The sequence below is a fragment of the Chiloscyllium plagiosum genome, chromosome 35 (assembly GCF_004010195.1).
Source record: "Chiloscyllium plagiosum isolate BGI_BamShark_2017 chromosome 35, ASM401019v2, whole genome shotgun sequence".
NCBI lineage: Eukaryota > Metazoa > Chordata > Chondrichthyes > Orectolobiformes > Hemiscylliidae > Chiloscyllium > Chiloscyllium plagiosum.
The window spans coordinates 10,944,946-10,965,327 of NC_057744.1; the positions used below are offsets into that span (position 1 = coordinate 10,944,946).

General features: G+C 38.2%; 1 protein-coding gene across 8 annotated transcripts in view; it reads left to right on the top strand.

Annotated features, from left to right (window-relative positions):
- The window catches only part of LOC122540656 (dixin-like), a 132,722-nt gene that overhangs the window by 10,773 nt on the left and 101,567 nt on the right, over positions 1–20,382 (top strand). For 2 of the 8 annotated variants that reach the window (XM_043676666.1, XM_043676667.1), the window contains exon 1: positions 15,400–15,639. The exons of 4 other annotated variants lie outside the window; for them this stretch is intronic. In XM_043676666.1, coding sequence (XP_043532601.1) covers positions 15,580–15,639 — 60 coding nt within the window. In that variant the 5' untranslated portion in view covers positions 15,400–15,579. Of the gene's footprint in view, positions 1–15,395; positions 15,640–20,382 lie in introns of those variants that run through there. 2 more of the 8 variants (XM_043676674.1, XM_043676672.1) reach the window with 2 other exon arrangements.

The following is a 20,382-nucleotide window of genomic DNA, read 5'->3' on the forward strand; positions in this document are numbered from 1 at the left end:
TGTTACTGTTTGTTATCTCAATTAGTGGTTTGGATGAGAACGTACAAGTATTGATTAGTAAGTTTGCTGATGACGCTAAAATAGGCGGTATCATGAACAGTGAGGAAGGTTATCAGAAATTGCAGCAGGACCTTGATCACTGGGTGAAGTGGGCTGAGATATGGCAAGTGGAGTTTAATATAGATAATTCTGAGGTCTTGCATTTTGCAAAGTCAAATCAAGGTAGGAGATTCATGGTGAATGATAGGGCCTTGAGTGTAGTGGAACAGAGGGATCTTGGAGTTCAGCTTCACAGTTCTCTGAAAGTGGAGTTACAGGTAGACAGGGCAGTGAGGAAGGCGTTTGGCACACTGGCCTTCATCAGTCAGGGCATTGAGTAGAGACGTTGGGTAGTTATATTGCAGTTATACATGACATTGGTGAGACTGCACTTGGAATATTGTATTTAGTTGTGGTCACCTTTGTTATAGGAAGAATGTTATTAACTGGAAAGAATGCAGAAAAAATTTACAAGGATGTTGCCTGGATTCAATGGTCCCAGTTAAAGAGAGAGGTTGGACAAGCGGGGACATTTTTCTTTAGAGCATATGAGACTGAGGGCGGATCTCATAGAGGTATATGAGATCATAAGAGGCATGGATAGGGTGAATGCACACAGTTTCTTTCCCAGGATTGGGGAATCGAGGACTAGAGGGCTTCAGTTTAAGGTTAGAGGGGAAAGAATAAAAGGGAACCTGAGGTGCAACTTTTTTACACAGAGGGTTGTACGCATATGGAATGAGTTATCAGCGGAAGTGGTTGAGGCGAGTGCATTAATAGCATTTAAAAGGCATTCAGACACATAGATGGATAGGAAGGGATTAGAAGAATATGGGCCAAGTGCAGGGAAATGGGGTTAGGTTAGATGGACATTTTTCATCGGCCTGGACCAGTTTGGGCCAAACTGCCTGTCTCCGTGCTAAAGGACTCTGACTCTATTTAATGAGCCTTGTTTAGTGGCTGCAGTGCATCATGTACCTTTTAAACATAGGTCTTGGAGGGAGATAGGTGGTGGAGGGATTGAATATTTTCATTCAGGCCAGAGAAGATTATTCCATCATACTTCCAACCTGTACATTGTAGATGGATTTGGGAAGTAAGGAATTGGATTGCTTATGGCAAAATTCTCAGTTGCTGTAACCACAATATTTAATGTATGGGCTAATTAAGTATTGTGACAAAAGAAAATTTAACAGAGATGGTGGTACAATGGTAATGTCTCTGGATTGGTAATCTAGAGGCCCAGGCTGATGTTCTGGGAACTTGTTCAAATTCAATGAAGGATTTACGTTCCACCAAGCACTTGGTGGAATTTGAGTACAATTAATAAATCAGGGAGGAATTGAAACCTAGTCTCAGAAATGTGAATTATTGTTGATTGTTGTAAAAAGTCATCTGGTTCACTAATGCCCTTGAGGGAAGGAAATCTACCTGCCTTACGTGGCCTGGCCTACATGTGACTCCAGACCTACAGCAGCGTGGTTGACTTGGTTGTAAGTTTGCTTGCTGAGTTCGTAGATTTGTTCTCAGACTTTTCATCACCATGCTAGGTAACATCATCAATGAGCCTCCAATGAAGCGCTGGTATTCTGTCCCGCTTGCTATTTATCTGTCTTAGTTTGTTGTAATGGGTGATATAACTTCCAGTTCTTTTTCTGAGAGGTTTGTAAATGGGGTCCGGCTTGAATGCCAAGCCTGTAGGAATTCCTAAGCATGTTTTTGTTTAGCCTGTCCCAGGATGGATGTATTGTCCCAGTCGAACTGGTGTGTATGGATATTAGTGTTGATTGGTCATGTCTTTTGGTGGCTAGTTTCCTGCCCGTCTGTCGAATGCAATGTTTGTAGACAGGCAGGAGGCTGGAAGAACACAGCAAGCCAGGCAGCATCAGGAGATGCAGAAGTTCACGATTTGGTTGTAATCCTTCTTCAGGACTGGGGGTTAAACCCGAAATGTCGACTTCTGCATTGCCTGATGCTGCCTGGCTTGCAGTGTTCTTCCAGCCTCCTGCCTGTCTACTTTGGATTCCAACATCTACAGTTTTTTTTGTCTCTAACCAATATAATGTTTGTTGCAGTCCTTGCAGGGAATTTTGTATATGACATTCGGTCTGCAGGTTGTTGGTATGGGGTCCTTTAAATTCATCAGGAGCTGTTTCAGTAGGTTTGTGAGTGACCACGATGTCGAGGGGCCGGAGTATCTGGTCGTCCTCTCCAAGATGTCTTTTAATGTGTGGCAAAGTGGATAGAGTTTCTGAGCATGTTGTGTCGTCTTTTTCAGGTCTGTTGTGTAGGTATCGGCGGACTGTGCTTATCAGGTACCCGTTTCTGTATTTGTCGTACACGTGTTTTTCCTCGGCTTCTCTTAGTTCCTGGGTGATGCAGTATGTTGTGACTCATTAACCAAAATGGGTTAAGGATATTCATGGAGTGAATAACAGAATTAACGTTTCAGGTTGATGATCTTTTATCAGAACCCAGAAAGCTTATTTCACTTTTTCAAATCCGATACCTCATGTTGTTATCCAGCATAAAGTGCAATTTGCAAGCAGTATGGCCATGATCCTCTTTCTGTTCACCCCACTTAATCTCTCACCTGAACCCTCTCCTCAGTCTATGCTTTCAGTTACCCTTGGTCTTGGCCATCTATTGCAGCCTCATGCGAGGGTGAGATACATTAGTTCTCTGAAGAAGCACAGTCACTTGACTTGGCAATCATAGACATCAACTCTGATATTGTCAAAGAGCATACCTTGCGGGTAGTATAGAGTCAGGATCAATATTTAGAAAGTCACTGCTGGAATGAGTGGGCTTCAGGTCAATCCAGAAAGAAAAGACAGCTCCTTGAAGATGAAGGCACAGGTTGTTTGTACTGCAGAGAGCTCACATGGGAACTTTGGAGCAATTATTGGAGAATGCATATAAGCATGCATACATAGCTGCAGGGCATATTGGCAGGTCTTGCAGACTGCCTGTTAGCAGAATTGAGGAGTGTTGAAGTGCCCTGCATGATCTTGGCATTAGGCACATTCAAAATCTGGAGCTCATGCATAACAGTATGAAAATGGTGATCAGTTCCATGACAGCCATGGCAGACCTAGTTGTGATGGTTTTGCTTTGGTTTCCAGGGCATTGATGAGGGAGGTCAACTACTGTCTCAGAGTTGCATAGAGACTTTGCTCGTACGATAGATGAAAACATGGATGAAATTACGGATGAGATCTCTACTTGCTGATGTGCAGGCTCTGACTACTGCCATCATGATTATAGATCAGTGTTCCAATGAGGCATGCTGGCATATAGAACAGCTCAGGAATTGGTCTTGCAATGGATTACTATAATGTCTTAGGCACCACATCAAAAAACTGCTCGGTGTACAAAACTGCTGTCTTTCTTCAGCATGGCAGCATTTATGCTCACGTCATTGCCATTCGATCACTGACCTTGTCGTTGCCTCTCAGCCAGCAGGTCACCACCCGTTCATTAAATGTGATAGTCTGAAGCTGGACCCTGAAAGCCAAGAGCTTCTCATGGTCATGATGCAAGGCCTTTCCAGTCTCCTATACTGAAAATTAGCAGCTGTCTAGGAACAATGCTGCAGCCACTTAAGGTAACATTCCATAGCAACACAGGAGTAAGCAATGAAACTGCAAAATGTGGTGCACAGGGTCAATAATTCAGTTTTGTATGTCTTATTGGATGTGTTCTGTGGTAAAGTTGTTCAAGTTATACTTTTGTCGTTGGTTGCCTTTTTTTCTCGATTCTGGCTGAATGTGCCATAAGGGAACATCAAGGATGCATTTGAATGAAGAGGAATTGTGGAACAGCAGTATTGATGGTTCGAGGTCTGATAGGGAAAGGACACTCAGTAGCCCTTTGCAGACAACTTATCCAGAGAGATGGAGTCACTAATGCTTTCTCCTCATTCTCTGTTCATTCCTACTCTTGCTGAGGTAGCTTCCAAATGCCTGATGGCAAGGGCTGTGCCCTCATATTAGTGAGATGGTAGGGGGCACAGCAGGCCATCATGAATTTCGATATCTACCTTGCTGGAATACTTCGGTCCTGACCTGAGCACTCCAGGCAATGCAACCATAGCTTGAGGATGCAGATAGTCTACTTAATGATGTTTCCAGTGGTCACTTATTCATGATGAAGGGCTTATGCCCGGAACATTGACTCTCCTGCTTCTTATATGCTGCCTGACCTGCTGTGCATTTCCAGCGCCACACTTTTCAACTCTCATTATAGCTGTATTGTCTTCACATGTTTTTGGTAGCGCAGGACAGTTTATGAACCATATGAAAATAGAGGGCATCCCTTGTCTTCAAATAATAGTCTCTGATTCAACATGATGGCTCAAAGATGGCTATAATGGCTGACTGCCTCAGGATGAAGGTGTCATGGCTGTAGCTAGGATATTGGATATTCACCAATATAATGGTGTGGCATAGTTGTGTCTCAACTGCATGTTGACAGAGACTTGGTCCTTGTGGAACCTGTATCTCTCATTTAAATGGAGACTGTAGAGCAATATGACTGCAGTCAATGGGTTCCTGCTAGTCTTGATATCTTAGCAAAATCATAAACCTGTTCTATCTGTCTCTGTTTGACAAAATTGATGATAAAACACCCTACTCAGGCATCCTGTCATCCCTTGATGCAATAGTGGACTGTCAACTGGGAAATGTTCATTGCTTGTATTTTATAAATATTGATATGTTTCTGATATTTATGGAGAGACTAATGTATACAAAGTCTAACTTGCTGTGACTTATTTTTGATCTATTTTGTGATTGTTTATATGTATTTGTATAACTTTTATTTTGTGCTCATTAATGTGTATGCAGTCAGTTCATATGCATATTTCTCCTAGTTATAATTCAAGCATACAGTGTCATTGTGCTTAAGGGGAATTCTACTCAGACTAAATGGCATTTAATCCTAAATGGAGTAAATGGGGATGGCAATAATTGGTGTCTGTCAGTAATTCTTTGTTCTTAGACTGTAATCGGTGAATGTAAGATGGCATAAAACCTAGATCATTTTGTAGAGAATTTCTCGAGCAGCGCTGTTTATTTGTTTGTTAAAGATGTGTTAGCAAGAGTATTGCTATAGTCATTGTACTCATTTTGATGTCACTGAGGAAGGATTTCATATAAAGTTTCTACTTCAATGCCTATTCTGACCAGTATTAACTATCTTTCATTCTATAAAAATGTAATTTAGTTGCTTTCTGTGAAAAATTCATTTCTGAATTTTATAAGTTTAATTTTAAAAGTTTTAGTTTTAAATCTTCCACGCAATTAGCAATTCTGTTAAGCTTGCCTTTTGGTAGGTGTCCAAATTTTATATTCTTTGGTTCAATATTGTAGAATGTTTCAACATTTAAGGACAAACATGGCCTATTTGTGGCAATTCTGTAAATGAGAATATATTTTAAAAGATTAACTTACTGACTTTTATTCAATGCAATGCAATTTCAGAAAACTAAGGGCAGAATCAACATTGTTTCATTTTGTTAAATACCCGAGTCGGCCTTTGGTTCCTAATTACTGTTTAAACACATTTACGCTCTCAGCTTTAGTTTAATTCCTTAAAGAATTGTATTTTTCCCTACAGACAAAAAGAATGAAATCTTCCAGAAAGAGCTTCCAATAGCAAAGTAAAGCTAAGTTATATAAAAAAATTTAAATTTCAGAAAGATGTAAGTCTAATTTATTAATCATAGTCAGCCAGGTTCAAGATATGGATGCCTTCAGTGCACTATCCTGTGGCCGCAAATTATCAGTTATCTTTCCACTTTTCATTGCCATATTGTTGCTCTTACTGGCAAGTACATCTGTATGTATATTGGGGAAAGAAAGGATTGAGCTTAGCTGGAAGGTGACTTAATGCTCCTGCATTAAGAATACCAATTCGGTTATAGCTCACAGAGCTGTATCTGAATCAACACCTTTAGAAGAAGGGAAAAAATGTGAAACAAAAAATCCTCCTTTAAAATGTCATACCTATAGTTCTAACCTAGGCATTTCTTAGCTTTTCAGTTAAAAGCTGTGTCTTTTCTGGTTTCTCTCTTTATTTCCTGAAAAAAAAGATTATTGTAAGTATTTTCAAATGCTATCAGTTTGATTTTTATGTGCATCTCTGGTTGAATTGCCACATTTTTCCGAATTTGATTTACCTTTTCTAGTTGCTGACAACCTCTTTGCTACAGAGAAGTGCTAGAATTTGGAACAAATGGTCAATTCTTACATTGGATATTGTTTGATTTCTGGATTACATCTTACTGCTGTTCCTGTGATGAGGGGATTATTCGATGAGGAAAGATTGGTCAGGTTTGGCCTATATCTATTGTAGTTTTGAAGAATGAGGGCAAACTTATTAAACATGATATCCTGAGGGGACTCTGCTAGACAAATGTTTTGCCCTTGTGTGGTAGGTTAGAACTAGGAAATAAAGATTGTTTAAAGAGAAGGTGTCTCCCATTTAATACAGAAGTAAGATTTCTTTCCACTGAGGATTGAGAGTCTGTGAAATTCACTTTTCCAGAGAATCTTGCAGACAGGATCGTTGGATATTTTTAAGGCAAAAGTAGATAGATTCTTGACTAACGAGAGTCAAACGATATAATGTGTAGGCAGAAATGTGGAGTTGAGGGCTCAATCAGATCAGCTATGATGTTATTGAATGACAGCACAAGACCTTGGGGCTACAGTTGTTCCTGATACATCAGGGTACATTCTCCATTTCTATTTCTCCTAGATATATAAGGGACAGCACACTTTGTCCACTTACAGCTCCAAAGGTACATATGACCATCTATAACCTACACCAACTTGATGTGTTTAGTTAATCTGAGGCTGGTTTAATATACAACTAATACCTTATGATTCATAAACATACCTTCAATGAGCCTTCTTATTTTGACATCTGAATGTTTGTTTTTAAACTGTATGCTGGAAAACTTCTAAGGATTTTGAATATTGTCTTACTTTAGACCATAGGAGAAAGTGAGGACTGCAGATGCTGGAGATCAGAGCTGAAAATGTGTTGCTGGAAAAGCGCAGCAGGTCAGGCAGCATCCAAGGAGCAGGAGAATCGACGTTTCAGGCATAAGTCCTTCTTCAGGAATGAGGAAAGTGTTACTTTAGACCATAGACTACTAGTCTTCCAGTGAGCTTCAGCACACTTGCACTCTGCTATGGAGAGTTTATTGATGGCCAGCTTAACATATAGGCTTTTGCTTTTTAAATAGCCAGGAAAAACAATTGAGCTGTAATGGTTAATATCTCTTGGTTTCCCATGTTTAACCAAATAAAAACAAAATCAATAATTTTCTGACTGGAGCTGCCTTACAAACGGACACTCATTGGTGTATTGTCGAATATCAGTTAAAACTTGATAAGAACCTCGTGTCCTCTGGTCAAAATTGTCTACATGTAGCAATCATTCGAGTCGAGTGATGCCTTGAGTAATGAAATGAATTGATGATATTCACTCTTAGTTTGATGAAGATTAGCAAGGTACTTATGAGCTGTTATTGTCCCAAAATTCCTATTCCAATAGGAGTCAGAATCTTAATGAAGTGATTAAAAAGGAAGGAAATGAATTGGGCATCTTTCATTTTCTCCATTTTGTGTCAAATCAACCATATATTTGTTATTTTGGTATCAACATCGTAGAATTGTGGTGTGATACAATTCACAAGTTCAAAAAGTAGTTTTTTTCTATTGAATTGGAAACCTTTACAGTTATGCATGGCACAGGCGATAAATGGTTATTCGTTTGGATACCTGGATGTAGAAATTACTCCACGTATTCCTCAGTTAAAATATTTTCAAATCTGCCAACAACATACAGGAAAATAGATTCAAGTATGTGTGAGTTTATGTTTGGTGTCAGTAAGCAGCATCTATGTTTAAGTAGTTTGTGATCTTAAAGAGGCCAATTTTGACCTGAGCTCTACTCCAAAATGTAAATAACATGGCTTTTAACTTTATCCATCAAGCAAGATAGACATTTCAGTAATAAGAGCTTGCTGAATTTGAAGTGTAAGGCTGAATAAAGGAGATCTGTGCAAATCGGTACAATATTATCATTTGTCAGTCATGCTGCACTCTTTGCTCATTGCTTAAATATTGAGCTCAAATAGTCAACAGCTTCTTATGCTAAACATTCTTTACCTGGCAATGTTTAGCAAATGATTCTGACCAGTTATATGTAAAAGTTTTATTTTTTATTTAACTACCAACCATTAAATTCTGTACTTGAAAAAATGATTGTGTTCTCATTTGAAAGCTGCACCTTTACCATTCTGTCCAAAAAAGAGAAACAGTAGGAGCCTCTCAATTTGTGAGAAAAACGTGTTTGCTGAATTTATATTTCTTACCTTCTTCCTGGCCACTTTACTCCATGTACTTTCTTGTTGAGTAAAAAGAAATACAAATATAATCAAAGGCTTTAAAATTCTGAAAGTCTTTGATAGCATAGACAGTGAAAGTGTCCTGTCTTACAGAAAGGAAAAAAAGCTAGGGGAATATAGAGCAATCATGAAATCCAGTAGAAAATTCAGAGGAAACTCTTTTTCCTTGAGAGTGGTGAGAACCTGGAACTGGCTACTACAAGGAGTACTGTTGATTAATTAAATGAGAAATTGGATAAGCACGTAATGGAAATGTGAATAAAGAGTTATGCTGGTAGAGTTAGATGAGGAAGAACAGGAGACTTTAGTGGAGTATAAATATCTATTGGGACTGTTAGGGTGCACAGCCTATTATTGTACTATTGTAATGTGTAATTCATTGGACAGACAGCATTTATACTGCATGTCCATTTCCTTGTATTGACCGTTCTGCACTAGTATCAACCATCTGAACAATTCTCATATTTCTAAATGTCTGGTCTTTCATTTTCGTAAATCTCTCTTGCCAACCTCTAGGTTCACTGAAGCTAGCTGAATGTTATTCTAATCGGTAGAATTTGCATCTTTCTGTGGCCATACAGTACATTCACCAACAAAGAATCTAATGAAGGCATCAATTTTGATGCCTTCATTACCAAATGCAAATGTGATATTCAAAATTGATCACTAGAATTAGTTCTTTGTCACTCACCTGATATGTTACTTCATCACTTGATTAGTGCATAAAGTTGTAGTCCTGGTTTGATTAGCAAGGAGGATTAAAGTATCATTTTCATTTTTATTAGGATATATCTATTAATTAGTACCATTGTGCATGGATAAGTATTTAGCTGCATACAAAACAAATGGTTCACTTTACATAGAATTTTAATTGTATTAATGAAATGCCTTTAGAGTGGAATTATGGAAATAAATTCAGCAATCCTTCTTGACTAAAAATATTCCTTTACTGGTTCATCTGTTTTATGGCAATATTGATTTGAGGAAAGGAATGTCAGCCAGGATATTAGAGAACTGCATACTCATTTTTGAACAGTGCTGTTAATGTTCAGCTGAACATACAAATGGATCCACAGCTTAACTTGTCCAAAGATTGACATATTGAACACTACAACTTCAGAATAATTGGGAATGTTACTCCCAAGTAAATAAGTGGGACTCAGATTCACAATCCTCTGACCTAAAGTGAGGATGCTATTATTCAAAGGGATAATATTAGGCTAGATTTTTATATTACAAATAATCTGGTAATCAATTTTTATTAGAGTGCTGAAATAACTGCACAGAGGCTGTTACATGTTTGTGCACCATCTACTAGCTGTAGCCAGACAGGTCCATGTCAGTCCCCTGAACTGAGGAGATTCTAAATCCTCTATTTATTTTGGTCAGCCAGGGCTTCCTGATTGGCCCAGGTTAACACCCTCAATCAAGAATCTCGCAGTCAACAAGGTTCACCTAGTTACAACCATTACAAATACTGTATAGGTACAGCAGTACAAGGCTTCCCATTTGTTTCTACATGCTGGGATCACATATTGTAAATTGGTTTTATCTCCAGCTGTCATTTTATTGGTCATGGAGGTATTGAGCTCTCTGTTGTTATACAGAACTCAGAATGTTATTATAACATTGCTGGGAAAGTTTCTCACTGACCAACATTGAGAAGCAAGCTATGTTTTTGTATTTTAATCACTGCACATTTGCAGATCTTGTTCTGGTGTTATTGAATCTAGGAGCTGTACTTCAAAGGGTGGTGGGGTTGGACTCAGATGGCGAGGAATTCAAAATTGTAATCCCACAAACCATCTTGGTTCCTGACTTCTTTGCAATAGTTTTGAGTTTTCAAAGGTCAGGTTGGAAAGAGGGTACACGAAATTCAACTTCCAGCAATTAACGAATCCTGAGGAACTTGACAAGGAACTTGTTCGTTCAGAATTACAATTTAATTTTGTTTGCTCCCTGTCTTGCACATGGTAGTGTAAAGCTGTTGGATTTGTTGTGAACCCAGGTAAATTTGTTTTACAAAAAACATCATGTGCTGGAAAAGCTCAGCCAGTCTGGCAATATTTGTGGAGAGAAAGCAGAGTTAATGTTTTTGGTCCAGTGACCCTTCAGAATGGCTTTCTTTTTCTGTTTGTTTTGATTCAAATCTGTTAGGTTGACTAGCACAACACAACTGGGACAAGTACTGCTCATAATCCTGTTATCCATATCCACTCTCTGCCATTTCCACCTCTAGGAGTTGCCTGATTTAATTGACTAAGCATTCGCAGCCAGAACGTGACCACATCCTGAATTTTGTTCTGGTAAGTAAGCAGCTTCCATTTCTTGGAGATGTTCAGCAAAACTATTTGGGTGCTGAACTAGCCTCCTGATCAAATAGGACATTTGTATTCAAATATTGTTGTGGTTCTGTTCGCCGAGCTGGGAAGTTTTGTTGCAGATGTTTCGTCCCCTGCCTAGGTGACATCCTCCGTGCTTGGGAGCCTCCTGTGAAGTGCTTCTGTGATGTTTCCTCTAGCATTTATAGTGATTTGTATCTGCCGCTTCCGGTTGTCAGTTCCAGCTGTCTGCTGCAGTGGCTGGTATATTGGGTCCAGGTCGATGTGCTTATTGATTGAATCTGTGGATGAATGCCATGCCTCTAGGAATTCCCTGGCTGTTCTCTGTTTGGCTTGTCCTATAATAGTAGTGTTGTCCCAGTTGAATTCATGTTGCTTGTCATCTGAGTGTGTGGCTACTAAGTATAGCTGGTCGTGTCGTTTTGTGACGAATTGGTGTTCATGGATGCGGATCGTTAGCTGTCTTCCTGTTTGTCCTATGTAGTGTTTTGTGCAGTCCTTGCATGGGATTTTGTACATTACATTGGTTTTGCTCATGCTGGGTATCGGGTCCTTCGTCCTGGTGAGTTGTTGTCTGAGAGTGGCTGTTGGTTTGTGTGCTGCAATGAGTCGCAGTGGTCTGCAGTGGTCGCAGTAGTCTGGCTGTCAGTTCGGAAATGCTCTTGATGTATGGTAGTGTGGCTAGTTCTTTGGGTTGCGGCATGTCCTCATTCCGTTGTCTTTCCCTTAGGCATCTGTTGATGAAATTGCGTGGGTATCCGTTTATGGGGAATACATTGTATAGGTGTTCTTCTTCCTCTTTTTGCAGTTCTGGTGTACTGCAGTGTGTTGTGGCCCTTTTGAATAGTGTCTTGATGCAACTTCTTTTGTGTGTGTTGGGGTGGTTGCTTTCGTAGTTCAGGACTTGGTCTGTGTACCTTTGTGGTGAATTCTCCGTTAGGTATTCTCTGTACCATCACGTCTAGGAATGGGAGTTGGTTGTCCTTTTCTTCCTCTCTAGTGAATCGGATTCCTGTGAGTGTGGTGTTGATGATCCGGTGTGTGTTCTCTATTTCTGTGTTTTGAATGATTACAAAGATGTCATCTACATATCTCGGCAAACAGAACCACAACAACGAGCACCTGAGCTACAAATCTTCTCACAAACTTTGAGTATTCAAATATTGCCTTGTGAGAGTGATGCAGCTGAGTTCATCAACTCAGATTTTGCCTAGTCACCTTTTTGAAAATCTGGTTCCAGCTGTCAGTATGAACAGAACTAATTTGGCACAATGAATTAGAGTTAGTCATTAAATTTCCTTGGAATCAGTTCCACATTCCAGCAATTGTTATGTAAAGTTTTGAAGCAAAGAAGGAGTATCATAAAATAAAGATTTTGGGATTAGTTTTGACCTAGGGAATAGTATAAAATGGCTAATAGTCAATTGCTAGCTCATTTTATGGTTTTCCTAATTTGTTTTTTATTGACTTTACTCTGTTGAAAAACAATTAATAACTCCACTGCAATAATGGTTAGCTCCACGTGGCAATAATCCAGTAATAGAAGCCCTGAAGAGTAAGGAATTTAAAAAAAATTATGCTAGACAATCCTTTCTGAAAATTTAAAGGGTAAGGCTTTTAAATGCCTTGACAGCTTTCTTTGGCAGGCATTTCTTACAATTCCATTTGACATGTTTGAGATGTGTTTTGACTGTTCTTTTTATCAGTTCATCTTGATCCATTTGAAAGTTGTTTTTGACAGTTCCTCTTTTCAATTTTGACCATTGTTTCCAATCATTCAATGAGCTTCACAGTTCCATGAGTTTATACATTTTGTATGTACACTCATGCTTGGTTTTATCAATCATAAAGGGCACCTTACCTCAAAAGGAACCTGACTTCCCTTAATTGTGTCCTGAGAACATATCCAAAGAGTTACATTACCCCTTCAAAAGGACACTTTGTCTATACAAATATATAACAGAGCTAAGACCTGCTCCTACCAAATTTAATCTGACCACCTTGTGTTCAGACACCAAGATTAGCAAATCTAAGCACTCAGGCATGAAGATGGTTATCAATTTTATATGGCTGACTAATTCCAGGGAAACCATATGAATGAAACATTACACCACTGAATAAATGGCAGGTTCTGCAGTCGATGATAGAACTTATGATTTTTGTCGATGGCTGCCATTTTTGCTATGACTGGGGCACATGTCAATGGCAGGTGGACTAGTTTCCTGGACATCCATGTGATAGAAAGAATATTGGTCCCTGTACCATCACTATTCATAGCACAAGATACACAACAGGTTGCCACACCAACTTGGACTTCCTGAATGAACTGTAATACACCACGACCAACACCACCATTGCCACACAACGTTTCTCCCTTAAATATCATCTACATATGAGTATGTTGATCACCAATTCAAGTTGTAATATTCAGATCCTGGAACAGAATGGTTAAGTTGGTTGCGAGTGGAATGTTTGAAGACCATCTTTGGAAGACAGGAATTTTGGGACAACTGGGTCCCTTCTCTAATTTTACATGTCTTCCTCAAGACTGGCAAGTAGGTCACCTTGTTTTCACAGTTGGGAAACCAGCTGTTTTCCTTCCTAGGTGGGAAGGGAGTTATTTTTCTTTTACTTTTTTTCTAACCCCACACTATCACCAAACAGTGGTAGTGCTTGGAGGGTAGGTTTCTTTGGGGAGATGTTGAGTTGAGGCCTTTAAGTGATCATTGAGTAGCTACTTAAGGGCCTTAATTAGTGGCTGGTCAAGAAGGCTGCTTGTGGCACAATGGTAGTGACCCTATCTCTGGACCAGAGGTGTGTAATAGCATCTCTGAATAGATTGATTACAAAAATAGATTAAATTAACAAAAAAGAAGGCTGCCCATGGGCAACATTCCATCTGAGCCATCACAATGCTCCCTGGATGCAGATTGACATTCCGATGCATAGCTTCTGCTTTCAGAGGCTGCAACACTAACAGTCCTCAGAGGTCTATGCAGCGGCAGGAAAGATTAGATTTCAGGCTTACTGGGCCTGAAATTAAACAGTAAAATAGTGATAAAGGGATGACTTTCTCTCCAAGAAAACTTGCCAAATTGTTTCCCCATCTCACCATCTACATGGATAAAAGAAAATGTACCCTTAGTTTTCTGAGTGTTTTGGGAAAGGTCCACTTTTTCAAATGCTTTGGAGAAGGTCAAAGACTTGGAATGCAGTTTCTATGTGATAGCACACACTGACATTATCTGTACAATGAACCTCTGTGTTTGAGGTTGGATTGGTTTCAGTTTTTGATTGAAGGTAGCGTGGATTGAACAGTTTGACGTCTGTTCTGTAGATTGTCTCTAAGTGTGTGGGTATTTTCTTGCAGGCGAGGTGCAGAATTACAATAAGGAAAATGGCTCCCAGGGTTTCAGCTCAGTTTTCTGTTGACAGAGTACTCTGAACATGAGGATCACAAACGTGAGAGAGACTAAGATTATAGTTTGTCAGCCAGCAATGATGCTTGTGCTTCTGAATGCCTCTAAGACTTGAACAACCTTTGCAGGCACCTCAAAACACTGGAGCAGTACCACCAATGGTGCCTTTGCAATATCCTCCAAATCCAGTGGCAATAACGGTGGCCAACAGTAGCATTGTCTCCAAAGCTAATTCACCCGGCATCACCCAAAATCAATTCTGCAGTATTGGACATGTAATTTGTGCAAGAGAAATTGAGGACTGCAGATGCTGGAGATCAGATGTAATTTGTGTGCCCGTCACCAAATTCCCAATGTAACTGCTCTGCTCAGAACTTGATTGTGACAGGAGACTCCTAGGAGAACAGCAGCACTGCTTGAGGGATGTTCTTATAGCATTCCTGAATAGGTCAAACATCCTTGCTGACTTATGGGAGATCCTGACTTTGATCTACCAAAGTGGAGAATGCAGTTTTGTGAGGCCCAAAGAAATCAAAACACTTCAGAACACAGAGGCATAGTCCAGAAATTGGAAGGAGCACGTAAACGTGCAAGCAATCCATTTACCCAAGACCTTACTTGTGGTAGAGACTGCTGATCATATGTTGGACTTAACCTTTTCAGAATCCTTTTTGTTTGGAAGCAAATTGCTCTGAATCCTTTTGAACTATCCTTTGGATTGTTTGGGAAGTTTAAAATATATATACAATGACCTACTTTTAATTATCTACATAATTACCTATTCTAAGTACTTTTAGCTACTTGTGCATTTTAGTGCTGGGGCTTAAAGTATTAAAATTAGACTGTGTCATTTTAATGGTTTGAAATTATCTGACAGTTCCCTGTATTCTACACAAGTTCAAAATTTTCAACTTAGATGACTAATTTCTTTTCAGTTGTGAGTAATTTACGTTGCAGGCAGAAGCTTTGTTAGATTCAAATTGTCGTTCTAAAACAAAACGATTTTTGAAAACTGCTTGAAAACTCACCATCTGTTGTAGGTTGCATTTTTAGACAGTGCCCACCCCCTCATCCTGTGGCGAACTGTCGTCATGACAATTCTGTCATGCCTAATCCTCTCAAAAATGACTGGTTGGCTGCTGAGCATGCTCATTCTGTTCCCTCTCTTCTGCTCTGCAGTCTTTAATACTCTCATCCTGTTTAACATGAAGGTAACAGTTTGCACGTATGGAATGGGAAGAAATTGCCTTCTCATAGTCTCTTAACCGTGTTGTTTTGGAAGGTAAAATTCTCCCAATTTGAGGGTCTGAATTTCTTTTCACTCAATCTTCTGCTTGATCTTGGAACTTTAATTAAAATGATTGCCTGCCTAGCCAAAGGAAATTTGCTGGATGTTCTGCAAGAGGGATTCACAGAGGTAAATAATACTGAAAGTAATGACTGGGGCATGTGTTGGCCTCAAGCTAGTCAGTTAACCTCGTAACAGCTGTTTCTCATAGAATGTACAGCGGGATGTAATGTGTTCAGAATAGAATGTTCAGACTAGGAAGATGTAGAAGCCTTTTATCATGAAATAGAAAGCTTCTTGCTGCTGTGATGTGTAGGGCTTCTAGGTTCTAATTATTTAAATGTCCCATGTGGAGTTGATTAAATGAACTATATGGTCTGAATGCACTCATGTTTAGTCTTAAACCTATTGTACATGCATGAACGTTTTACTCATCTCAATATTACAGTAAGTGGGGTTTGGCTTGTCAAGTTAGTATTAAATGTAATGCACAAAATAGCTACCATATTTGTCAGTAAATCTTTTCAGAGCATTCAAATATATTTTCCCTGAATTATATCACTTCAAATAAGTACTTAAAGGTTCTATGTTTGGAGTCAATCAAGAAATGTTCAAAAGAAAATAATAATTTTAATTTGTAATTAGACTTTCTAAGTTGCCTCATGATCAAGGATATAATGTGTCAAAGGTTTTTGGGCAGAAATTGATTGACTTCTCGTGCAAATAAAGCTTATTTAAAGTATTGTTCTGCAGCCCATATTTTAAGACTGAATAACATGAAACATAATACTAGTGGATGGCATAACTAGTTCCTATTTTGCCTTCCTATTTTGCTTGTGATGCAGAAAGTAATAAGGGTCAATAGGGCTGGTTCACATGCTGAGCAGAGATCCAACCCAAGTTATTTTTTAACATAGTAGTAAAAGGGAATATATGGTTTAAAATCACTAAATTTTAATTTGGGAACAAAACCTACATCTGCAATAATGAAATTCCTGAAAAATTAAGTTTGGAACAAAAGCCATTGGAGGTGCGTAACAAGAAAAATGGCAATAGCTTTTTATTTGCTTTGAAGTAGTGGTTGTTGGGGTGGGGGTGTAAGTCAGTATTGGAAGGGCTTTGGGTTGCTTTATCCCACGGCAGTTGCTTGCACATGATTTTGCCTTTAAGTGATTCAACTTGACCTGTTGGTGCTCTCAGCAGCTAATAGCATCAGGCTGTGGAGAATTAGATCTTTATATGCATCTTCTGTATTTGATGGTGACGATTGGAGGCAAAAAGAAGTTGGATTATCAAGTTATTATTTGTGTATATATTTTTTAATTAGTTTGGTTTTAGATTTGTATTACAATGAGAGGAACCATGAAATTAATTGCAAAGATCAAAAAATTTGTAACCAAAATTTCACTTAAGATTAAAGTATAAAATTACTTTCAGCAATTTGACTTTAAAAGTGTAAGAATAACTGTGACTATTCTACATTTGAATCCTATCCTGCTTGGCGATAAACTAAAAGCATGGCATTACTGATTAAAATTTGCCTCTGGGTAGAATCTGGGCCTTTCACATGGGTAGAATTCTTCTTTTGCTTCTTTTCAAATGTGTGATTAAATAGCAGAGCTTCATAAGTTAACAACTCGCATGCCATTTTGTGAGTTGTCTCCTGATCTTTATCAATATGTGGTGTATATAAATGCAACTCATGGATGCATTGTTTAAAAAATAATTAAGTGTCTACGTTTTGACACTGCAACTTCAAAAAGTCCCTTGTGAGCTCATTATGTACAACTAAAAACTTCAAAGCAGTCATTAACACAAGTTTTTTTTTCTTTCTTGCAAAACTCTGGTAGAAAAACCATGAGATGTTATTGTTGTAAGCAATTGTGTCTACCTAACCACACCATTTTTTCTGTAGCTGTCAGGCCAACCACGTTATATTTACAGCAAGAAAAAGAAAGACAGCAGTATGTTACCAAAATGACAAGTTCACTCACCAATTTATACTGACTTCATTGAGGGAGTTAAGGAATGCACTACTTTACTTCCATAGCCCTCAAATTGAAATTATGAAGGTGGCCACTCAGCCTCTTGTACCTGTGCGAGCTCTTTGACAGTTATCCAGTTAATCTCACTCCCTGATCCTTCCCCTAAAGCCATGTAGTTTTTTAAAAAATTCATATATGGAAGATTTGAAGTAGAGTTTCAGGACAATACCTTAATATGTATTATTTCAGATACTTAATTATGAATATAGATTTTTATAGTGATATTGCTTAATAATGTGCAATGTCAGTAGTTGAAACAAATTTAAGGCGAGCAAGAATAACCTCATAGATTTTGCTCAGTAACACCACATTGCTCACTACTACAGTAAGTTAACTGGTGGTGTAACAAATATTATTGCTTTTTATGATTCAATAATGTTATTCAGTGTGAGTTCAACATATTCACTCCAAATAATTAACTTTTTCACAGTTAACATTGATGTGATATGCTGAGTTCACTATGTAGCACTCGTTAATTATGAACTTCTAGTCAGTAAATGTTCTGAAACACTGCTGTACAATAATTTGAGACATAAGGACACTGATTTGTAATGTACTTAATGCTGTGCAAAGAACTCCACATCTATGCTTGAAGTAAGCAAATTGTAATTATTTTCATCACCTTGTCAATTTGCAATTACTTATTTGAACTCTGCATGTAGTGCTACAGGTGGAATGGAATAATCGAGAAATATTTAATTGAATTGGTTTTGATTGCTTTAAATGCAAGATAAGAACAAAGGAAATATGAGTAGGCTATACTGCTCCTTGAGACTATTCTGTAATTCAATTGGATGATAGCTGATCTGATCCAAGCCTTGACTTCACATTGTCTGACCCCCAAAACCTTTGACTCCCATACGTTCAAAAATCTGCTTCCCTCAGCTTTGAAAATATTCAATGACTCAGCCTCCATTGCTCTCTGAAGTAGAAAATTCTAAAGGTTCAGGACTTGCAGAAAATAAATTCCTCTTCATCACAGTTTTAAACCATAAAGGACCCAACATCTTAAAAATAATTTATTTCCAACCATTGTTTTGTAATTGCTGTACTTCATTTTTTTTTCTTACCTTATCATTAATTTTAAAAATTGGCTTTCATCAATTCCTTCCAAGCAAACTACAGGTACACAGCTGAGTAGTCACTTCATAATGAAGAACTAGGGATTGTGACTGCGGCAGTACAGCAATATAAGGAAAATTTGAGGTCAGCTTCTAATTGAAGGATTCAGTGCATATTGCAGTCAGAGCTTTTAATGGAACATCATAAGGCAAGTAAAATGTTCCACTTGCGCATTGTTTGTTGATGTAGGGTTGAGAATAGAGTATGGTGATATTATGTACAAACCTTATGTCTTTGAAATCTAAAATCAGTATAATTTGGAACAATGTGATTACAATATCCTTTTATCTGTTGGCTATTTTGGAATTTATTTTGGAAGGCTAAGCTCACTTCCATGTGGCATCAATTAGAAGGCAATAAAGTGAGCTCACTAAGAAAGAAACATGAGATGTGGGACATAAAAAATGTCACTTTGACAAAAAAAAGGTTCTCCTTGGGCAGGAGTAAAATTATTTATTGGATCAGAGTAAAGGGAATCCTATTTTGCAACTCTCTGAATGATGCACTTCGAGTGAAAATTGGACCTAGCTTAACCATGTTGCATTTGGTTTAGGAATGCATCATGCTAACTATTGATCTTGAAATATAAAAACTGTTCCATTTCCTACTGTACTTCACTTTGTGCACAAAATTTCTGATTTTCTTTTAAAAATAGAAAATTTACAATACCAGATTACCAGATGGTTTAAAGGCAGTTATAATGTCTCAATCTGTTGCTGTGTTTTGATGCTAAAGACTACTTTTTAATGGACATGCAATCATGTTGCATTGCACCATTTGCTGTTCATCAATCAGCTATGAGGTACATAAGAACCATCAATGGTTACTATTTTTTCCTCTTCTGCACAATGAAGATCGATGGATTGTGTGCTATCAAACTGACAACTTTACTTTTCGAGTCATTTGAGTTTACTCCAGTAGTAACATGAATAATCTGTGGCTGGAATGTCTAGCAGAAACAGCTTTGTTCAAGGCTTTTAGAATGGAATTAGATTGTTATCTGAAAGGAAAAACTCTTTAGTGTTACAAAGAAAAAGTTGGGGAATGAGGGTGTTTGTTGATGTTGAGTTGGTGAATTGCTCCTTCAAGGAGCCAAAACAATTACAATGTGCCAAATAGCCTCCTGTGCTGCAGAAATTATGACTTTTGGAGGAGGAAGTGAATTCAGTAGATCTATATCATCATCATCGAGCAGAATATTATGATTGTTTGTGAAGTCATTGTGAAATATTATAAACATAAATACAGCATAATGCAAAGAAACATAATGTTGTTGATATCAATACTAATATGTCCAAAGATATTGAAATTTGAAGTTACAAAGTAATAATAAACATGCTGTTAATTCAGAATGTGTATTTTCCAAATGGCTGCTCTTGTGCATGCATCACTGGTAATATCTCTCAAATATCGTCATAAATATTTGTAAAAATCAATTAATACAGTTTTAATGAAATGGTATATCATGAGATAGAAATAAACTGTTAAAGCTTTTTATTTTCAGTTTGGAAAATTGGCTTAATATTCTGCATGGAAAAGTGCAGCAGGTCAGGCAGCATCCAGGGAACAGGAGAATCGACATTTCGGGCATAAGCCCTTCTTCAGGAATGGGGAAAGTTTGTCCAGCAGGCTAGGATAAAAGGTAGGGAGGAGGGACTTGGGGGAGGGGCGTCGGAAATGTGATAGGTGGAAAGAGGTCAAGGTG